General features: G+C 45.7%; 1 protein-coding gene across 3 annotated transcripts in view; it reads right to left on the reverse strand.

Annotated features, from left to right (window-relative positions):
* TDRD9 (tudor domain containing 9) overlaps window positions 1-17,195 on the reverse strand; it is a 318,134-nt gene extending 300,939 nt beyond the window's left edge. For all 3 annotated transcript variants that reach the window (XM_033952909.1, XM_033952910.1, XM_033952908.1), the window contains exon 1: window positions 16,752-17,195. In XM_033952909.1, the coding sequence (XP_033808800.1) occupies window positions 16,752-16,891 (140 nt within the window). In that variant the 5' untranslated portion in view covers window positions 16,892-17,195. The remainder of the gene's footprint in view (window positions 1-16,751) is intronic.
* Window positions 17,196-17,474: the final 279 nt, after the last annotated feature.

The following is a 17,474-nucleotide window of genomic DNA, read 5'->3' on the forward strand; positions in this document are numbered from 1 at the left end:
TTTCTCTCTGTGCGTCTAGAGGCAGGGGAAAGGCCTAAGCTGTTTTTAGATACGTCTAAAAACCAGCTTTGGTTATGGGTACTTGGACGATCAAAAAGCCTGATCGTCCAAGTAGCCATTTAGGCCACTTTTTAGACGTTTTTGTTTTTGTTTTTTATTATTACCCCCATAGGATGTAGCAAAGCAGCCCTTGAACAGTGTGGGCCAATGCAGCAGAAATCACCAATGCTCCAAAAGAGGCTTCCAACTGTACCTTCACATCCACTTGATGGTACATACTTTTTGTCAGACACTAAAAACCAAGTAGCCACTTGGCAAATATCTTCCAAAGAAAATGACCTTAACTGAGCCCAGGACGCCATTAGCGCCCTAGTAGAATGAACCCTCAAGAGATAAAAACGAAGGCTTCCCTGCCAAGATACAGGCCGAAGACATGGCCTCCAGAAGCTACTGAGCTACCATCACCTTAAAGGCCATAGTATCCCTCACTAGACCCCCAAAGAGAATGAATGTGGTCCAAGCAGTGAAACTCATTCATGAATTGCAAATAATGCAAACATTCAAGAGGTGGAGCTTGTGAAATTGGTCAAGATAGTCCTCTCTAAAGGCCTTAGGCAAAAAGATAGAAATGTATGGACTACGACCCCAGCCTCTGCAGTACTGGTCACAGCAAGAAAATGGTCACAGCAAGAAAGTACCTGAATCTCAGACACCTGCCGATCCGATGTGATTGCCACAAGAAACACGATTATGCAAGTGAGATCTTTCACCATAGCTTGCCTGAGAGGCAATGCCCGCAGAACTAGGTTAAGGTTCCAGCCCAGATAAGGCATCCTCAGTGGAGGCCTCAGGTGGGTCACCCCTTTTAGAAAACACACAACATCTAGGTGGGCCACCAAGGATGAATTCTGTAGTCATCCTGAAAACACGCCAGTGCCACCACCTGCAGTGGGCTGACCATTAATCCTCTCTCGCTTCCATCCTACAAGATAAAATCTGAGGCAAGGAAGCACTAAATGGCAACATTCCTCTCTGGGAGCACCAGGACTCGAACAAACGCCACACCCTGACATAAGCTCCCAACATAGACATCTTATGAGCCTGCAGCAAGGTCTGGGACACAGCGACTATTCCTTCAGACCCCGGCTCTCTTTCCCTGCTGAATAATTGTGGAACCTTGGCATTGAGGGGAATCACCATTAGGTTCAGAACTGGAAGTCCTAATATCAGCTGAAAAACTGAAGAGGACAGCTCCCTTGCTGCCAGATCCAGAGCGTTCTAAATGAAAAAAATTCACCATCACTTTCCTTTGCTTCTATCTTGCCTTTTTAAATTGGATTTTGGCTCCAATAAATTCAGTACCTCCAATTATTATTTTTTTTTTTTTTTGGTGAGGAAGGAGCACTGAGAGGGCAGCAGCAGAATATAGGGGGGTATTGACCTAGCTCCCACAGGTATATCTCCCTAGGCACCCAACTCAACCAGAGGACCACATATGCTTACTGGAGACAGAGAACACTGGAGTCTCAAGGAGCATGCCATCCGAGGTAAAGGTTCACAGCTTTGGTGTTCTCTATCGCCGCCTGCTGTTGGATAGACTTAACCAATGTGTCTGGATTTCTCTGCTACTGAAGACAGGGAAAGTGCTGATATTGAGCAGTGCTCCACTGGAGGGATTCAAGGAAGTCTCCCCCTTAATCCTTTGGTGAAGTCCCCTGAGTGAACCTGGCAAGGGATACTAAGTTCTGTGACAGCTTACGGAAAAGATATACTTGTATTTCTAGAACAGCTAATGTTAATGTTCAAGTTCGGGCATATAAATGTTTATGTGCTTATTTTGACCTATTGATATTTTAGACTTGTGTATCTAAATTAGATGCTCCTGCTAAGAGATATTTGCATTCACTGTCTCCACTGTATATGACACTGTTTTGGTACATCAGCTCAAGTATGGACTCCTGCATATCCGCAACAGAATGACAGATTAGGTTCTTTCTTCTCAGAAATCTGGGTTCTCTTAGGATACACAGGAGTCCATGTAATGTATCCTACCCACTTCCCTTATGTAGCATGTTTTGTCTGTACTGTTCATGTAAGTCTGTTTTTCTCCCATTTTTATATTTTTTAAAATATTTTTTTTAAAGTCTCTGTATAATTGTAAACCCGTTCTGTTCTAGCTGCTGAACACGGTTATAGCTGAAAGGCCAGGACAGTGGAAAAAAGTCAGATTTCTTTCTTACTGCATAATAGGTACAAGAAAAACATTTATTAAAATATGTGGTTTCGGTGCTCTAAGCAAGCTTCTCATGCAGCAGAGAAGCTTCTCTCAGCTCTTCCCGAACGAAGTGTCAGAATTTCTAAACAGGATTAATTTGCAGCCAAATGACTAGCCAGATTCTCCAAAATCTGCAATTAGCCTGTTCCTTCTACCACATCTCCTGTATCATTTGCCTTTCAACCAATATACTTACAGAACAAAAACACAAATAATGTTTCATTGTGTTCACAACCCACATAGGAAAAGGTCTTATGTTTGGAATGCTCAAATTCACATCTAAGTTCTAGGAAAAATATAAAAATATTGTTCAGAAAATATTTTCATGTTTTCAACAGTAATTTTATAATATGTTCATTTTTTATACTTGTAATTTTAGCTAATTCCCAAGTGATTATTTTCATTTTTTTGTGTTGTAAACTGCTTTGAACATACTGTAATACTATAATAGCAATAAATAAATATTATATACTAGTCTTTAAGCCCGTTTACATTAACGGGTGCTAGAACATATGTGTGTGTGTCTGTCTTTATTTCTTTCTCTCTCTCTCCTTAGCCGCTTTTTTTTCTTTCTGCCTTTCTTTTTCCTTGGATGTCCATCACCACCCCTTGCCTGCTCCCCCTGTCCATTTTCCCTTCCTTTTACCTCCCCTGTGTCCACCACCACCCCTTCACTGCTCTCCTTATGCAGCAGCAGCCCTTCTCCCTTTGTTTTACCTCCACCCTGTCCAGCAGCACCTCTTTCATTCTCCCCCTGTCCAACGGGTGCTAGAGTAGACGACTGTTTTTTTTTTCCTTTCTCTCTCTGTGCTTGGATGCTGTCTGTCTGTCATTCTTTCTGTCTGTGTCTCTCCCTTGCCCCCTGCCTGCCTGTATTTCTCCATTGCGCCATGCCTGCCTATCTCTCTGTGGCCCCCTTCTCTTCCCCGCCATGATTGGTGTATGTCCCCAGCACACCCTTCCTCCCAAAGCAGCCCCGTTTCCCAATGCCCCTGCCCCCTTTTGTGCCATGCCTGCCTGCTCCGTGGCCCCCTTCTGTTTCCCCCTTATGATTGCTGTCTGGCCCAGCAAACCCCTCACCCCAAAGCAGCCCCCTTTCCCTCTACCCTTGTTGAGCCATGCCTGCCTGCTCTGTGATTCCCCTGCCCATGATTGCTGTGTGCCCCCAGCACACCCCTACCCCCAATGCAGCCCCTTTCCCTCTCCCCCTGCCTGCTCCCTGTGCATCAGCATTTCCCTCCCCCTCACCTGTTCCTTCGTAACAGCATGCAGATAAAATGGTTCCCTTACTTCTTTGCTGGATTTCTATTTTAAGTTTAAAGATGCCGACGCGGCTCATCTCACGATCCCGCCTGCGTCGGAAGCCTTCTCCGACACAGGCCGGGATCGTGAGAGGAGCCACGGTGGTAGCTTTAAACTTAAAAAAAAATCCAGCAAAGAACTAAGGGAGCCGTTTTCAAAGCCGCCACCGCAGCTCCTCTCATGAGCTGCACTTATATTATGTCGGAAGATGAGAGAGGAGCCGCGGCGACGGCGGCAGATTTCAAATTAAAATAACTTAGGCCAGGGAGTTTAAGGGACAGGATTGTACAGCTTGTGCAGCTTAGAGGGACAGAAGGGGACGGAGAAAAAGAAAAGAAAGGTGGCGCGAGCTGGAGCAAGTCCATCCTGGGCCTGCATCTGCCCTCCGCCGACAGCCGGCTCCGTCGAAGCTCTCTTCCCCCCCCCGGTTGGAGCGGGAGGGGGGAGTCGTCGACGTGTTCCGTACCGGACACTGCCGCCGCCAGCGCTGCTCCACACCGCCTTCATCCTGCTGTGGCAGCCGCCTCCTCCCCCGGAGCGACTCCGACCTCTACCAGGCCCTCCAGTAGCTCACACTCCCACTCCCAAAGCAGCGCCGCGAGGTGGAGAGCAGGGAGGCTGTGGTGACGTAAAACGCGCGCATGCGCACTCGTGTTTCCGCGACGGATCAGGGAACACGACTTTTGAGTGCGCATGCGTGGCCTAGCATTTTATTATATTAGATATATACTGAATTTATTTTCTAACATGCAATACCAATGGTGAAGTGTTATCTGGAATCTGCCATTTCTATTTTCGAGATGATGTGCTTAGCCAGCTAAAATGCTATACAAGTCATTTTCTGTACACCCAATCAAATTGCTGTCTTCATTTCACTATAAGCTCTACAGCAAAGGTTGTTGGGTAAAAGCGGTGTCACAGTGCCTGATGAGTTCATAAACCACTACACAGAATTCTGAGTCTATACAGAGAACCTCCTGCAGGAGAAAGACCAGTGCTATCTGTAGTCTAGCAGGAATAGGCTGGGGCTGTTGCCAAGAACAAACAAGATGGGCAAAAATTCCCGCCAGTTCTGGGAGAAGGTAAGAGGACTATCTAGCTGCTATTTCTATTTCTAAAATGCTATTAGATATACATAGAACTGTACAGATGCACACAAATTCTATCTCTGGTGAACATTTAATTTAATCAAGATAAACAAACCAAATAAATACACCCAAGAAATTAAGTCAACATTATGAAAAAGCGAGTGGAAAAGCAAGAATGATACCAGTGAAGGAGCCCCACAAATAGTAGCGTGAAAACCCCAGAAGCAGCAAGAGGGAGGTGAGGGGTCAGAGAATAGCAGTGGCTTGGAAGGCAGCCAAAGAATGATGGCAGCAGCAATGTGAGAGGAAACCAAGGAAGGACAGCCAGTTTGGTGGCAAGACACAAAAGAGACTGTTGGAAGTGTAGGTCAGAGGAAATGTATTGATATACCTGAACTACCAGTGGTACAGGCGAAAGTGAATTATATCTGCACAACATCCAAATTTACAGCAATAAGAAATCAGGGTAGATTTGATTTTAAATCAAACCAATTCCGACCACGATTTAAATCACTACTCAGAAAGACAATTTAAATCATGGTTTGTCATGGTTTCTATAGACTCATTCTTGCTGATATAATCTTTATAAGCAGATATCAGAATAGGCCAGTTCTTGATATACTGCTCAAAACAGTCCACTATAGAGTTCCATCTAATATCTTGTGGGATCATTTGCCTGATGTCGCCCATTCTTTTCAGAGCTGCTGGGGCAAATTGATGGTTACAGAAGTATTTAGAAATTTCAATGACATTAGTCTTTATTTCAGGGACAATGAAGTCTTTGGCTAAGAGGTACAGTAAATGAGCACTGCATCCATGTTATTAGTTTGATATTCTCTTCATGCTCCTCTAAACTTCTCATCTTGGATACATTTGCAGCATTGTCTGTGACTAAACTGGTACTAGACATTTGAATTTTTGTTCACATTTTATTATAGCTTTTGATGCTATTTCCTGTAAGTATTCTGCTGTGTGTGCATTTCTGAAGAAAGACATTCCCTTCTTCTGTTATACAAGCGCATACAACAGGATCATTGTGGACATTACTCTACCCCTCAAGACTTACCAAAAGATTTAAACATTGCATGAATATGCAGCCTCATGCTACATAATTAAACTAATCCTTATTTTATGATAACTTTTGGATTATAATGTATCTTTAGATAAAATATTTTTTGAGGAAAAATCTATTTTTAAAAATCAGATTTTTTTAAAAATCATTTTTTTTAATCCATCCTGAAAGAAACAGACCCTCGAACTTCAAAAAAACTTTGGAAGGACTATATTTCCTGGTTGGAGATTCCTTCCAAGTAATACCTCTTTGTCAGCCTATTCTTCTTAGATTTATGTAACTGGATTATGACCCCAAAAAGTTGGTTTGGACATTTAGGGAGAGGGGAGGGGGAAGGAAGGAAGGGGAGGGAGGGAGGGGTTATCAAAATAATGTAATATTATATGTTAAGTTACATATGGTCTCATACTAAAGAGTGATAGTATGTCCACAAACTGTGTGTACTTTTGTGAGGTTGTCCTGTTATTTGAAAAGGAACAAATAAAACCGAAGGAAGTGTGAGTCAGAGGAATGACTGCTTAAAAATGCAAGCTAGAAATATACCGTATTTTCACGCATATAACGCGCACCCGTGTAAAACGCGCACACGAGTATAGCGCGCGGGAAACCGAAATTTATGTAAATAAACAGATAGCGCGCACACGCATACACCGCACATGCTGCTCATTAAATTAAAACCTCCTCCTGCCTTGCCGTCCCGACTCTCCTCTTGCCGCTCTGCCCCGAATCGCCGCCCTGCTCCTGCCTTGCCGTCCCGACTCTCCTCTCGCTGCCTGTCCCCCTTGAAGTCCTGTCCCCACCCTGAAAGCCTGATGCCCAACCCTGAAGGACCGCTGGCCCCCCCACCCTGAAGGACCGCTCGCACCCCCACCCTGAAGGACCGCTCGCACCCCCTCCCCGACGTCCAATTCATCCCCCAGCCCCCCCGCACTGTTTGCGGTGGAGAAGCAGCCTACCGTGGGTTCGCAATGCCAGTGAGCCCTGCTGCTTCCTCTGCCGGCAGTCCCGCCCCTTCTCTGAGCCCTGCGCTGCTTCCTCTGCCGTGGTCCCACCCTTTCTCTGACAAAGGAGCGGGACCGCGGCAGAGGAAGCAGCGCAGGGCTCACTGGCATCGTGAACCCACAGTAGGCTGCTTCTCCACCGCAAACGGTGCTGGGGGAGGCTGGGGGATGAATCGGACGTCGGGGGGGGAATCAGCAATGTAAAAAACAAATTGTAAAATGCGCTCACGCATATAACGCACATGGTTATGCTCGGTTTGTAAAATTGTGTATAACGCACGCGTTATATGCGTGAAAATACAGTAGGTAACTGTGGGATGGGGCTGAAAGGCAGCTGCAGTGAAGAGGAAGGTGGATGAGCAACAGCTGAAAACAAGTAATTACAAGCAACTGGAAAAGCCTTCTGATGAAGGCTGCAATACACAGGTCTACAGAAGAAAGGTCACTCTGGTATCATTGAAAAGTGGACCTTGGGGTACATTCTAGCACCAGAAGAATAAAGGCAGCAAGATTGGTGCATGTATGATGCATCGCAAGGCTTATCAGAATTCAAGAAGCATTAGACAAGCAGAGAGGATCTGTGATGGAAAGAAAGGGTCTGCCGAGCCAAACAGTTAATGTGAAATGGGCAGACTAGATAGGCTACTTAGTCCTCCTCTACTGTTACATTTCTGTTGCTATGTAAAATAACTTTAAAAACCACCCTCACTACTGAAATATCCCTCCATCATTACAAACTTCCACTACAGGAAGGGGATCACAATAAGTAAAATCTGTGAAACTTTACTTCTGCTTTATTGGCCATTGTAGTCCTAGGAAGAAAATGCCATTTAGAAATAAATTTCCAGTAGAAGGCTGTTTAGCCACAGCACACAAAGAAGAAAAAGGATAGCACACTGGATAACCCTAGAGGAAGATACGAAAATAATCAAACTCCACTCAAACATAAGAAAAAGAGAGGCACAGGGAACTTCCCCGGCAAGAAACACATTCTGCTCTGCTCTGAAACTTAGAAAATAACAATGATTAATAAATATTCAACAAGTAAACAGAGAACAACAAACACTCTCATGAGTACGGTAACTCAGATCCAACCTGCTAAAGGTAACACGCAGGAACTATGGGACTCTTCCCCAGGAGGAGAGATAAGAGACCCCCCCCCTCTCAATACCTTTATCTTAGGTAAAATAATAGAGGGTTTGAGACGGACATTGGCAATGTTCTCACAGCTGGCACTGTGCTTGTTGCAGGTTTCCGGGTCTCAGTGCGTCTTTGTCAGGTAAAAAACGACACTTCAGACACCATGCTGTGGCTTTCTTCAGGGTAGCTCTGAAGTCTGCAGTGTGACTTTGTAAATAGTGGGTTCATTGACTTGATCTGGGACAGGGTAGTTCACCAATTTGAATTTTGGCGGTAAAGTCAGTTGGGGCAAAATTTGAGTTTTGCTATGAAAGTCCATAGAATGGAAAAGTCTCTGGTAGGTTTAAAGATGTTCTTCCCATGGAGCTGGGTTAGATGTTCTCTCAGAGTTTCCGCGGCTGGCATTGTGTTTGTTGCAGGTTTCCAGGTCTCGCTGTGTCTTTGTCAGGTAGAAACCGATGTTTCAACCCCCGTGCTGTGGCTTTCTTCAGGGTAATGTCTGAGGCAGAAACCAGGCAAAACGAGTCCACACAGGGAGGGCAGTATCAAGTTTCAAGTTTATTTGGTCGTAATATACCACTTTTAAGTTCAAAGCGGTTTACAATTATATAGAGATTTTTTTAATATTTTAAAAATATATAAATGGGAGAAAACAGACTACATGGACAGTACAGACAAAACATGCTACATAAGGGAAGTGAGTAGACTACATTACATGGACTCCTGTGTATCCTAAGAGAACCCAGATTTCTGAGAAGAAAGAACCTAATCTGTCATTCTGTTGCGGATACGTAGGAGTCCATACTTGAGCTGACGTACCAAAGCAGTGTCATATATCTAAGGAGGGACAGATGAGCCTGCCTGTAGCACTGAGGACCCAAAAGCGGTATCCTACTGAGCCACCACATCTACTCTGTAGAACTTAGTAAGTGTGAAGAGTAGCCCAAGTAGCAGCTCTGTAGATTTCATCAGGCGAAATGGCCTGGGAGTCTGCCCGAGGTCTGGTGAAATACGCTGCCAGGGAAGAGGCGGCTGTTTCCACATGGAAATATAGGTAGAAGAAATTGCCATTGCCCTGTCTCGAGCTGACTGGTCAGTACAAAAAGATGATCAAAAAGTCTGGAGTCATTAGTCCACTCCAGGTATATGAACTGGGACCCACGCACATCCAGTTTGCACAAAAGCTTATCATAGAAACATAGAAACATAGAAAGATAGAAAGATGACGGCAGAAAAGGGCTACAGCCCATCAAGTCTGCCCATTCTACTGACCCACCCCATTAAGTCTGAGTGCTGATGACTTAGTTCCTTAGCTCGACCTTCATAGGGATCCCACGTGGATATCCCATTTATTCTTAAAGTCGAGCACGCTGGTGGCCTCGATCACCTGCACCGGAAGTTTGTTCCAATGATCCACCACCCTTTCTGTAAAGAAGTACTTCCTGGTGTCACTACTAAATTTCCCTCCTCTGAGTTTAAGCGGGTGCCCCCTTGTGACCGAGTTTCCTTTGGGAACGAATATGTTGTCTTCCAGCTCGATAAGACCTGTGACGTATTTAAATGTCTCAATCATGTCACCCCTTTCCCTGCGTTCCTCTAGAGTATAGAGCTGCAATTTGCCCAGTCTTTCTTCGTATGAGAGACCCTTGAGTCCGGAGACCATTCTAGTGGCCATCCGCTGGACCGACTCGGCTCGAAGCACATCTTTACGGTATTGTGGCCTCCAGAATTGCACACAGTATTCCAGATGAGGTCTCACCATGGTTCTGTAAAGTGGCATTATGACTTCAGGTTTGCGGCTGACGAAGCTTCTCTTGATACATCCCATCATTTGCCTTGCCTTGGATGAGGCCTTCTCTACCTGTTTGGCAGCCTTCATGTCTGCACTGATGATTACTCCCAAGTCCCGTTCTTCTGAAGTCCTAGCCAGTGCTTCTCCATTCAAGGTGTATGTTCTGCATGGATTTCTGCTGCCGAGATGCATGACCTTACACTTCTTAGCGTTGAAGCCCAGCTGCCATGTCGAGGACCAGTTTTCAAACGTGATCAGATCCTGCTTCATACTATCCTTGAGATTGCTTTCACTTACTGTATTACACAGTTTGGCGTCGTCGGCAAACAGTGCTACTTTACCCTGAAGCCCCCGGGTCAAGTCCCTTATGAATATATTGAAAAGGGATGGTCCCAGGACCGATCCCTGCGGCACTCCGCTAGTCACCCTGCTTGGCAGAACCCATGAGCTGAAAGGCAGGCAAATGGAGTTCCCAACTGACATGGAAGGCGGAAACCACCTTCAGAAGTAAAGGAAGGAACTGTACGCAGAGAGTATCCCGATTCTGTGAAACGGAGAAATGGCTCCATGCAGGAGAGAAATTGCAATTCTGAAATCCTTCTAGCCAAAGACTATAGCAACCACAAACGCTGTTTTGTCTGTGAGGTCTAGCAGAGAAGCCTCCGAAAGAGGCTCGTACAAAGCATGGGCTAAGCCCTGCCAAGACCACATTGAGGTCCCAAGACGGGAGCGGTCTTCGCAATGGGGGTTTCAGCCTTACAGCCCCCCTCAGAAACCAAGCAATGTCCGGGTGAGAAGGCAAAAAACAAAGGTCACTCTTGAACCCGAAAGTACAAGATACCAGTTATCTTCCCTTTGAGCGATGAAACTACAAGTCCCTTTCCAAGGCCAGCTTGCAGGAAGACAAGAATTACCAGAACAGGAGCGCTCTCTGGATCCACTTGCTCCTTGGCACACCATGACTTCCACAACTTAGCATAGGTTAAAACAGTCACAGGCTTAGCTCTAAGAAGAGTAGTAATCACAACTTCCAAATCAAGGCCACATGCTCAAGAGCCATAAGACCAAAGCGTTCCAGCGTCTCCATCGGAACTGGATCTTGCCCGAGAAGTCCCAGATGAATAGGCATCTTCAGGAGTCTGTCTTTCTGTAGATACACCAGGTCCACATACCAAGAGAACAGCCCGGGACCACCAGGACCACTAGCCCGCCTACCTACAAAAATCTAGGCAGGGAATAATACAAACATACAAAGTCAACAAGTGACAAACAACAAAGTACAATAGCAAAACACATCAAAAACATATAAAACATCTGAACATCTTTACTATCCTGTGGATGACCCGACCCACCATGGTCCATGATCTGTTGACCAAGGTTGAACCAGGCAATCCAACCCTGCGCTTCCCAGCTCAACTCTGCAACTGTAAAAGTGGGCTGCCTTCAAATTCTTGGCTGTGGCCATGAAATCCATGCCTGGTGTGCCCCAGATCTGGACTATAAGGGAAAACACTCTCTGCGGTCCAGAGTCTGCCAGCTGAGAAAGTCGGCTTGGATGGGCTGCTGAGAGGGTCTGCAAGTGAATTTCCGCCCACTTGAACTGCATTTGAGCCTCCAAGCGGAGGGCCGTGCTTCTGGTGCTCCTCTCCCCTGGTCTGTTTACATAAGCCAAAGCGGTAGTGCTGTCCAAAAGCACACTGACTGCTTTCCGTGTCAGGAAAGACTGCAACTGTAGCAATGTCAACCGAATGGCTCTCAGGTCCACATGATTGATGGATTATTTGCTCTCCAATGGAGACCACTTGCCCTGGAGAGGGCGATCACAGCAGAGGGCCCCAAGCCACTGAGACTGGCATCAGTCATGAGGGTCGCCCATGCTTCAATTCGGAGAGGTATGCCCCTCAACAAGTTCTCTGCCTGGAGACACCAACACATGCTGCATGTCACCTCCGAAGTCCAGGGGAGCCGCATCTGCAGGGAGTGATGCTGCAGGGACCATCTGGACAATAGGGAGTGCTAGAGATGGGTGCATATGAGCTCTTACCCAGGTTACCACTTCCAAGGAGGCAGCCATCGAACCCAGCACCTGCAGATATTGCCTGGCTGTGGTGCTCGGAAGGACCAAGATCACAAGAATCTGTGTCCTGAGCTTCTGTTTGTGTGGCTCGGGAAATACAACATGGCCTTGTGTCATATTGAAGAGGACTCCCAGATACTCCTCACACTGAGTCAGCTGAAAATGACTTTTCTGGAAGTAGACTATCCAGCCCAGGTCCTGTGAGAGGCTCACCACCTGCTGGACCGCACACTCGCAGTCCACCAGCGAGGGGGCTCTGATCAGCCAATCGTCCAGGTAAGGATGCACCTGGACCCCATCCAGCAAAAGTAGGCCACTACAACCACCATCACCTTAGTAAAGGTGCAGGGAACTGTGGCCAAACCAAAGGAGAGCACCACAAAGCACATGAAATCTCAGATACTTCCTGTAGCTGGAAAGATGGGGATGTGAAGATATGCCTCCATCAAATCCAGCCAGGCAAGGAACTATCTCAGAGCCACCACCTCTGACAAAGCGGACCATTTCCATGCAAAAGTGGGGTACTTTCAGGGTCTCGTTTACAGACTTCAAATCTAGAATTAGCCTCCAATCTTCTGTGCCTTTCTTGGGCATTATGAAATAAAAAGAGTATCTGCCAGAGCCTGATTCTTCTTTGAGAACTGGTTCTATGGCCCAAATGTCTAAGAGTCGTTGCACTGTCACTCGGACTCTGGTCTACTTCTCCAGCCATCCAGCTGGGAAGTCGAGGAACATCTGGAGGGGGCCGATAAAACTCAATCATGTACCCCTCCCTGATTATTTATTTAAAACATTTATATCCCACATATCCAAAATCTATGTGGGTTACAAAAATAACACTCCAGCACCCAATGGTCAGAGGAGATCTGTTCCCATTTGTCCCTGAATGCTGACAGCCACCCTTTGATATGAGGACCGGCCATCCTTATGATGTCATTGCTGCTTCTTGGAGACCAAGCCACCACTGGAACCCAAGGATTGCTGGCGCCGAAAACCACCAAATCTTTGTCTGTACCCCTGAAAGAACCTCTGAGAGGAGTAGTCAAAGGAAAATTGGCAAGCTCTCCTGGAGGCGCGAAAAATGCTTCTATTGCCTCCAGCAGGTCGACAGCTCCTACTATCCGGGAGGAATATGGAGCAGCGAATCACCACACAGGTCATGAGGTCGTCTAGCCCTTTGCCAAACAGCATCTGTCTCTTGTTTAGGGTGGCCTTGGAAGCCAAGTCACCACCCATTGTCTAATCCAGATCATCCAACAGGCTGAAATGGAGTAAGCTGAAACCTTACACAGGACTCTAATGATGTCATAAAGAGCATCGGCCACATAAACCACTCCTTCCTTAAACATGTGTGGGCAGGAGTCCCCCAGCTCCAAGGGACTAATCTGCAGTCTATTGTTATAAGCGCATGCCACAAAAGAGGCAGCTGCTGCAGCCTTGATATCCAAAGCCAGCACCTCAAACTGTCTTTTCACAACCGCATCCACTTGATGGTCCTGTGCATCTTTCAGCATCATTCCCACCTTAACTAGGAAGGGAGGTACGTTTTGTCACCTGCACCACTCCGGAGTCTACCTTTGATTGGACAGTTGCTGGAAATCCGGAGTCATAGGATAGAGCCAAGACATAACTTTGGATATCTTAAGTGAGCTTCAGAATTTTCTTACTGGTCAGTGACCAAAGAGGTAAGATTTGGGTGAGCTAGAAAAAGTTTGTCTGTGCATTAGTGCCACACATGACAGAGCACTGCGAGATGGAAGGCTGCTGGGCATCAAGCTTCAGTAAAGACAGAGCGTCAAAAAGGACATGGGATACTGAGGCGGCTTGAAAAGACTACACATAGAGGAATTATCACCGTGATCTGCCGCCTCATCTGCCCCCTTGACACTGGACCCCGAAAGGGATCCCACATCATCCACAATCACAGAAGAGTCCAGCAAAGACAAATGCAGGGAAAGGGACTTCCATTCATCCCAGTCCTGCTCTGTCGGGTCACAGACACTGGGAACTGGTGTGATATGAGACGGGGAGCAGAATCCCCTTTCGTCAGAATAGGTGTGCCCGTAAGCAGTGCAGCGCTTCCCAGTCCCATTAAATAGGCTTTCAATAAAGGCTGACAAAATATAATAAGCCTTGCATCGAGAGACCTTAAGCTCCTTGTTTAACTCCAGACTGGAGAAGAGGAGATGCATCTTCTGTCACCACACGCTTGCGTTTTGCCCCATCGCTGCTTGGTTCATCTGAGCAGGATCTCTTCCCCTTGGGACCATTTTTTCCAGGATTTTGAGGGTTGCAAGGCTTTGGAGGAATGACTGGGGGGGGGGGGTCGAGCCTGAAACTCCCGCCCCTTCCTCCTATGTCCCACAGTAAATGGCCACTCCTTAACTGGCAACTCTAAGCAACTGATACAGGATCCGAGGATAGAAGGGCTGGGACATCCATCAGAGCTAGGGACTTGTCAAAACAAGCAGTTTTGAAGAAAAAAGGAGTTTAAAATCAGATTGCTAAAATCTAAAATGGCCCCCACCAAAAACAGGCTGAGCTCCTGAAAGACCCAAAGCAGACTGGCTCCAGGAACACAGAGGTGTTCTGAGAGCAGCAGTTCACCTACACGGGACTGCATCCTTTCCCTGGTGGAGTATGCCCGAGCAGGGGACCTTCAAGCACCGAAGCCATAAAAAAATGCAAATTTCCAGTGGAAAAAGAAAAGCAGAGTAGAGCAAAACACACCTTCTGAGTTTGCTTGCAGAAGAAATAACCAAGGAGGGTGCTATACTCCACTGCAGAAGGGGAGGAGTCCTCAAGTTCTTAAAGAGATATCCTCCTGCAGTTCACAGAAGTGAAATTCCACAGCTCAAGTACAGTACTGTGTATATGCAACAGAAACGCTTCTTTTTAATGAGACTTTTCAAATCTCTATCAGGTCTTTGAACGTTGTTAAATGAGGCCTGGTGCATGTAGGTGGTACCAACTGGGATCATTTCCGGATGACAGAATTGGCTCTGATCTTCAAGTGTTGTGCAAGATATTATTTTGCATGCAATTAATGAAAACAAATCTTCCTAGATCTACTCTCAGATGGAAAAATTGAATAGGTTGAACAGGGATGAATGTCAATTCCTTGGATAAAACGGGTAACTCACAGGGTGTTAATGTGTATTTAAATAGATTTACCACTACATTGTCCTATTGTTGATCCCCACTGACTTGTTCCTTTGTGATCTTGTGGTGGGACGCCTTTGTTGATTTCGATCTCTTGAAGTCCCTCGTCCTCTGCGATTTCCTTTGTTGCATAGTAACATAGTAAATAACAGCAGATAGAACCTGCGTGGTCCACCCACTCTGCCAAACAGTCATGTTCATTATCAAGGCTATGTTGAATCAACAATCCATTTTATTATTACACTTTACTTACCAAGTTACACTATAAGATTTTTCCCCTCCCCATGAGATATGCAAGACCTTACTTAGGTGATATGAATGTTGTATACTTGTTTCTTATCCATTCTTGCTATTTTCAGAGCTAAAACCATAAAAAAGTATATCCTGCACTGGCTACATCCCAGTTACCGAGGTGCCGTCAAAACCTTCTACAACCCATCCCAATCTGTCTTACCACATATGGGGCACAGACCATAGAAGTCTATCTGGTATTGGTTTCACTCCCCCACGCAATATTATTAGTGTATGCAGTCATATACACTCATAAATGGGCTCTTTTCCTCAACTGCAAGCATGTGCTTAGAATCAATGCTCTGTAGTGTGCTAGCGGGCATTTTACAAGGGCAAAGATTGAACAAAGCGGACATCTACATAAATAGGTGAAAAAATCTATAGTTTACATAAGTTCTTTTGAAATCTAAGCACTTGTTCAGTACCCATGTCTGTTTTAATCATTCCCAACATAAGTAATTCCATAATCCCTTATTTGTCCTGTTTGTCTGTCTTGATTAGATCGTAAGCTCTGCCACAGCGCTGCATATGTCTAGTAGTTCTACAGAAATAAAAAGCAGTTGTAGTAGGGTCATCCTACAATGTACTGCCTTATTTGATAAAATGACCCAGGCAGTGTGCATCCCTATACTCTATGTCTATGCAGAGTCAGAGACAGCCACTAATCAAAATGGCAGCACAGACACAGGAACAAGTGGGCATCATTATACCTCCCAAATTAGAGGTGGCTGGAGGGAGGGTCAAATTGGGAATGTTGAAGAGGGGAACAGAAAAGAAATAGAGTCTGGTTTGTATGTGCAGGGAGTGGTGGTATAAGGCTTCTACTGTGTTCCATCTCCCTTCATCTTATCTCTACAGCATGCCACTGTTTATTCTGCTAGTTCACACTTTTAATGAAGTGGCAATTTACATTACCATTAGTTTACTACCTTGGAAGTAAACATTTGTTTTCATTAGAACACTATATGCTAACACTTAGTGTAGCATTCTAACGTGTTTGCTATTCATGGCAGGACTATTACGCTTTGGACCCCCCAGGATCCACAAAGTCCGCAGAATCCATATTCTACCCAGATCTCCAATATACTAACCTTTTTGCTGCTCATTCTTACCACCCCAAGATTAGATTTACACAGATTTAAACTAAGCGAACTATACAGCTTAAGGCCTCACATTACAAGAACAGGACAAGCTAAAAGCTTAGTGTGGCATTCTAACATGGTGCTTGCTTTGCGTCACTAGCATAGAAAACTATTAGACCTAAAATTTACTTCCTACTTTATCGAGGGGGGGGGCTCTCAGGATTACAATTTAGGGCCCACAATATAAATCTGTCCTCGTTGCTAATTTTATCTAAAATCTGTGACTATAAAAATGTCAGCACATGTATACACAATATTTTTTATAGCTCGATTTCCCCCCCCCCCTTACTGGATCGAAACTTTGCTTCAAGGATAGTACAATTTTCCAATAGTTTAAGTGATTTGTATGGATTTCAGCAGACTGGTCAGAATAACTGGTGGTGCTAAACCTTCTTTAGCGGCTACTTACTGGCTCTGCTCGGCGATAGAATCTGCCTTAACCAGAGCATAGGGCGGCCGGGACAGTTCTCCCAGCAGCTGAATATTAGTAACGTTTTTACCGATGGTGAACCAATCATTGATCTGCTCGACGCTAAGCTTCTTCAACATCTTCCTCTATGCTCCGAGCCCGCAAGTTCCAAAACCTGCAACCCCTCAGCACGTGCTTCTCATCACCTCGTCGTGCCGACGAAGCTTATGGCGCGCTTCTCCAAGCTAGGGGGCGCTCTAAAGCGCGTAGGATAGCTGCGGAGCTTGCTAGCCGCTCTTCTGAAAGTCGGTTTCCTTTCCCTTGGTTTCCGGAACTGGTGACGGCCTCCGCTAGCGGTTCCGGTGACCTTCGTGGGCTAGTTATAGCTTGGGGCAAATCGCCGTGTAACGCCAGGAGCGGTTGAGCTTGTAACGGTGAGCATGCAAACGCTTTTTGCTCGTGGCACTCGAGAAGGGGTTCTTTTATCAAGGGTAGTGTTTGAGAGGGGAGGATCAGATTGCTTGGTAGAATAATGTCGTAGGAAGGCCTGGGTGTGACTCGTGTTCTTCCTAGGATCAGGTGAAGTTTTGGTTTGTTTTTTTTAATTTTCCAAAACTACAACAGTGCAATACAAACAATGCAACTCATAGTAATACAATAAAAGCACATTCATCTTTCCTTATTTGATAAAATGATCCCAGGCAGTGTGCATCCCTATACTCT

This window comes from Geotrypetes seraphini, chromosome 7, assembly GCF_902459505.1.
Source record: "Geotrypetes seraphini chromosome 7, aGeoSer1.1, whole genome shotgun sequence".
Taxonomy (NCBI): domain Eukaryota; kingdom Metazoa; phylum Chordata; class Amphibia; order Gymnophiona; family Dermophiidae; genus Geotrypetes; species Geotrypetes seraphini.